This window comes from Triticum urartu, chromosome 6A (genome assembly GCF_056163025.1).
Source record: "Triticum urartu cultivar PI428250 chromosome 6A, HENAU_Tu73, whole genome shotgun sequence".
In the NCBI taxonomy this organism is placed as follows: Eukaryota; Viridiplantae; Streptophyta; class Magnoliopsida; order Poales; family Poaceae; genus Triticum; species Triticum urartu.
The window spans coordinates 135,459,643-135,465,093 of record NC_141878.1 but is presented as its reverse complement, the minus strand read 5'-3'; the positions used below and the strand labels follow the sequence as shown (position 1 = coordinate 135,465,093).

The window sequence follows — 5,451 nt, the reverse complement described above, 5'->3', positions numbered from 1 at the left end:
AACTTGTTTTTGCAGGGCATGTTGTGATGTGATATGGTCAAGACATGATGCTAAATTTTATTGTATGAGATGATCATGTTTTGTAACCGAGTTATCGGCAAGTGGCAGGAGGCATATGGTTGTCGCTTTATTGTATGCAATGCAATTGCGCTGTAATGCTTTACTTTATCACTAAGCGGTAGCGATAGTCGTGGAAGCATAAGATTGGCGAGACGACAACGATGCTACGATGGTGATCAAGGTGTTGCGCCGGTGACGATGGTGATCATGACGGTGTTTCAAAGATGGAGATCACAAGCACAAGATGATGATGGCCATATAATATCACTTATATTGATTGCATGTGATGTTTATCTTTTATGCATCTTATCTTGCTTTGATTGACGGTAGCATTATAAGATGATCCCTCACTAAATTATCAAAGTATAATTGTTCTCCCTGAGTATGCACCGTTGCGAAAGTTCTTCGTGCTGAGACACCACGTGATGATTGGGTGTGATAGGCTCTACGTTCAAATACAACGGGTGCAAAAACAGTTGCACACGCGGAATACTCAGGTTTAACTTGACGAGCCTAGCATATAACAGATATGGCCTCGGAACACGGAGACCGAAAGGTCGAGCGTGAACCATATAGTAGATATGATCAACATATTGATGTTCACCATTGATACTACTCCATCTCACGTGATGATCGGACATGGTTTAGTTGATTTGGATCACGTGATCACTTAGAGGATTAGAGGGATATCTTTCTAAGTGGGAGTTCTTAAATAATATGATTAATTGAACTTAAATTTATCATGAACTTAGTACCTGATAGTATCTTGCTTGTCTATATTTGTTTGTAGATAGATGGCTCGTGTTGTTGTTCCGTTGAATTTTAATGCGTTCCTTGAGAAAGCAAAGTTGAAAGATGATGGTAGCAATTACACAGACTGGGTCCGTAACTTGAGGATTATCCTCATTGCTGCACAGAAGAATTACGTCCTGGAAGCACCGCTAAGTGCCAAGCCTGCTGCAGGAGCAACACCAGATGTTATGAACGTCTGGCAGAGCAAAGCTGATGACTACTCGATAGTTCAGTGTGCCGTGCTTTACGGCTTAGAATCGGGTCTTCAACGACGTTTTGAACGTCATGGAGCATATGAGATGTTCCAGGAGTTGAAGTTAATATTTCAAGCAAATGCCCGGATTGAGAGATATGAAGTCTCCAATAAGTTCTACAGCTGCAAGATGGAGGAGAATAGTTCTGTCGGTGAACATATACTCAAAAATGTCTGGGTATCATAGTCACTTGACTCAACTGGGGGTTAAGCAGCGCGGGCACTCCGCCGCCGGCCACTCTGGCCCCGGCGTCCACCGCTCTCGACGGCGGCCACCCCGGCCCCGCCGCCCACCTCCCCCCTCGGCATGGCTTCGCCCTCTCCCGCCGGCGGCCGCGGCCGCGAGCTCCGGTGGCTGGACTCCAGCCCTTCCACCGTCGGATCTGCTTGCCCGGCCGCGCCTCGCTCCTTTCGGGCCGTACTCTGCGAGGGGCCCCTCGCGTCATCCGAGGGGGACTCGCAGCCCCTGCCACGCCCCGGGCTGAGATCTGAGGTTCACCGCGTCAGCTCCGAGGCGCCCTGGGAGCCCGCGCGCGGCCGCAAGCGTCCTCGCCGCCGCTCCCCTCGTCGTCGCCGGGCGGACCCAACCTCTCCGCGGCGCTCCCCTCATGCGGTGGCGCCCGGCGAGTGCCCGCGCTGCTACAGCACCGGCCACCCCCGCTCGGAGTGCCGCCGGGCCATCTGCTGCCGCCGTTGCAGGTTCCCGGGCCACGTTGCTCGCGACTGCCCCAACCCGCGCTCCCCGGCCCCCTCTGCCGAGCCGCCATCCAAGCGCCGCTGTGGCTCCCCTCCGCGGCCTCGTTTCCCCCCAGCTTCGCCCTCTACCTCGAGCCCGGACGCGAGTGTCGCCGGCCCAAGCCACCCCGCGCTCTCCGGGTGTGGGGGCCGGTCCTCGCCCGTCTCAACTTCGCCGTCGCGCTCCTCTCAAAGCAACTCCTCCAACACCTCGGGCAGGACGCCGGTCGTGCTCTCCGGCCACCCTGCCCTCCGCCCCGCGTCCGCCATGTGCTACCTGCCGCGCACGGCCAGGCTGGTCGCCACCGAGACGGAGCTGTGGGAGCGCGCCTTCACGGCCACCGTCGCTAGGAACCGCTCAGGCATTGGCCGCGAAGAGGTTGCTGGGCTGCTGCGCGAACGATTCGGTCTCACCGACGACGAGTTCTCCGTCCACAGCCGCGGCCACGACGAGTTCCTCCTCAAGTTCTCCTCGACCGAGGCCCGCGCCAGGGTGGCCCTGCGCCCAGTGCGCTCGCCGCGCTTCAGACTCATCATCCACCCATGGAGTCACTCGGCCGGCTGCGAGCCGGTGCAACTGCGTTTTCGGGTGGAGGTCGAGCTCCTTGGCCTCCCCAACCAGGCGTGGCACCGCTCCTCCGTTGAGTCCATGCTCTCCCCGTTTCTCGAGATCGAGCACCTCCTCCCCTCCACCCGTGATGGCAGCGACATGTCCAGGTTCAGGTTCTCGGCATGGACTGCGAACCCCGACGCCATCCCGCGGTCTACCGACCTGCTGCTCCCGGAGCCAGACGCCGACCCCGACCGCGCCGAGCGTCTTGTCCGACGCACACTCCGCAAGCCAGTGCAGATCATGGTCACTGCCTCGGAAGATTTCCATCTGTCGGCGCCTCCGCCAGCACGGCTGCGCTCGCCGGACAGTGCCGATGACGGTGACGCGAACCACCCGTCCCCCCCCCCCCCGCTCCCTCCACGCTGGCCCCGGCGACACGAGTTCCCGCCGCGCTCCTCTCGGACGTCACCGCCCGGCACCCGGCAAGCTGGGACCGCCGACCAAGGCCAATGTCGCCGCCGTGGTACGCGTCCTCCGTACCACGGGTGGCGAGGCATTCTGGGCCCCCACCCGTCCACGGCCCCCACCCCTGCTAGCGGGCCCGCACTTCGCCAACGGATTGCGGCTGCCATGACCGGGCCCTTGCCTGTCGTTTGCCAGTCGACCTCGGGTGCCCCAGTCAACGGGTTGATGCGGTCCCCACCATGCGACACCGAAGAGCTACCTCCCCAGGTCAGCCCTGGCAGGCACGGGCTTGCCACTTGTCAGCCTTCTGCGCCCGGCCAGGCCCCGCTGAGCCCATCACGGGGGCCAGCCTCTGAGCCCGATACCCCACGCTGCCCCGACAGCGCTGCCTCTGGCCATCCTACCGCCGACAGGCCAGAGATTCCTGAAACCCTCTGCACCAACCCCATCTCAACACCGGCCTGTGGCCCGCAGGCGACGCAGCCCGGACCCACCGCGGCACAGACAAAGCCAGCCCCACCCCCCGCCCGCGTGCTACAGGTTGAGGCCTCTGCGGCGCCGGGCAGTGCTTTGCATGGCCCCGTGACGCAGCAGCCAACCCTGGCACAGGAGGTGGTTGGCGGGCCCAACACCTGCCAGGCCATAATTATTGCCCCACGTGCCATGGAGGGGATCCCAGCCGTCGACGGCCACGATCGCGAGATGGGGGGCGCTTGGAGCGGTTCGTCTCCTCGCTTCAGCGCCCCAACGCGCCTATTCTCCCGCCCCCAACACCGTGCCGCCGACGCAACGCCGTCCCGTTGGATTTCACACCTCGACGCAGCGGACGTATTGCCAAGGCTGATCGCGGGCTCGATTCTGAGATGAAGGCGAAACGAGTGCTTCTACGCCGTCTCGGCCTGCTGCAACAAGACGAGCCAATCTCGACTCCATACTCGAGAGATACGCATGCATGTTCGATCGCCCCCTGGCCGCCGACACGATTGCCGCGCTTGCGGACTACCACGGCTGGGTAGTGCCGGCGAACCCCTCCGACGCTCTGCATGCTCCACCGGTGCTCACCACCGAGGCCTAGCTTCTGTTGCTACCCCCCCCCCCCCCCATCGAGACATCACCAGTTTACCAATGGAGTACAACCAAAGGGTTTTATTTTGGAATGTGCGGGGCCTCAACTGCCCAGCTAAGCGTAGCGATGTACGCTCCGTCATCCGACCAGCCAACCCGTGTATCGTGTGCCTTCAGGAAACAAAGATCGCTGCCGTCTCGTCGTCCCTTGTGCGCGATACGCTGGGCACCTCGTTTGCCGACTATTTCTTCCTCCCGGCCACGGAGACACGCGGTGGCATCCTCCTCGCATGGCAGAGCGACATCGTCTCCCTCTCCCACCCTACCATCGCCGACCACTTCATTAACGCGTTGGTGACACCACGCGACGGCAGCCCACATTGGTGGGTGAAAGGGGTTTACGGGCCACAAGAGGAACCGGACAAGATTGCCTTCCTTGCCGACCTTCATGACACGAGATCTTGCTGCGCCGGGCCTTGGCTAGTCGGGGGCAACTTCAACATGATTGCGAGCGCTGAGGAGAAGAACAACGGGAACCTGCACCGGGCTGCCATGCGCCGCTTTAGTAACTTCATCGCCGATGAGGAGCTCCAGGATATCTATCTACACGGCCGACGCTACACCTGGTCGAACGAGCGCGAGGCTCCGACCCTAGAGCGCATTGACCGCGTACTCTGCACTGCCGGCTGGGCGACCGATCACCCTAGCTGCATGCTGCGCTGCCTGTCATCCGCGACATCTGACCACGCGCCACTCATCATTGACTCCCTTCCGCGCTCCTACAAGCCAAGGCGTTTCCATTTCGAACGGTTCTGGCCCTTGCTCCCGGGCTAACACGAGGTGGTCGCGCAAGCGTGGAACTCTACACCCCACGAGCCAGACCCGTTCCGTCGCATCTTCGTGAGGCTTCGTGCCACTGCCAAGAGTCTGCAACGATGGAGCTCCAAGACGGTGGGGAACGTCTCGCTGCAGCTGCCATTGCCTGTGAGCTGATTGCGCGCTTCGACGCGGCACGAGATTGGAGAGCGCTCTCTCCGGCCGAGGCTTGGCTCCGACGCCGGCTCAAAGCCGCGTACCTCGGGCTGGCCTCCCTGGAGCGATCCCTGGCGCGGCAGCGTGTGAGACTAAGCTTCCTCAACGCGGGCGACACTGGCCCCGCCTTCTTCCGGCTCCATGCCGCCCAACGTGCCCGCAAGAACCACATCTTTCAGCTTCAGGACAGTGACGGCCACCTCCATGGCCATGCGGCGATCGCTCATGCAGCATTCGACCACTTCACGGCGATCCTCGCCACCGGCGTCGAGCGTACTTCATCCATCGACCTGGACGTCCTAGACCCGCGCTCCTTCGAGCTGCTGGACCTCGAGCTCCCCTTCACCGAGGATGAGATATGGGAGGCCGTTCGGCGGCTCCCAAAGGGACGGGCGCCCGGCCCGGATGGCTTCACGTCGGAGTTCCTCTGTGCCTCTTGGGCAACCATCAAAGACGACTTCGTGGCGGATTTCGACAAGTTATACCACCTCAATGG

General features: G+C 60.9%; 1 protein-coding gene across 1 annotated transcript; it reads left to right on the top strand.

The window, feature by feature from the left end:
- The first annotated feature begins 3,983 nt into the window (after nt 1–3,983).
- On the top strand, nt 3,984–4,757 carry LOC147964469 (uncharacterized). The gene has a single exon (XM_087529992.1). The coding sequence runs from the start codon at nt 3,984–3,986 to the stop codon at nt 4,755–4,757; it is 774 nt and encodes a 257-aa protein (XP_087386118.1).
- The last annotated feature ends 694 nt before the right edge of the window (nt 4,758–5,451 follow it).

Coding starts and splice junctions, on each gene's coding strand:
- LOC147964469 (XM_087529992.1), top strand. CDS start 3,984: ATGGAGTACAACCAAAGGGTTTTATTTTGGAATGTGCGGGGCCTCAAC.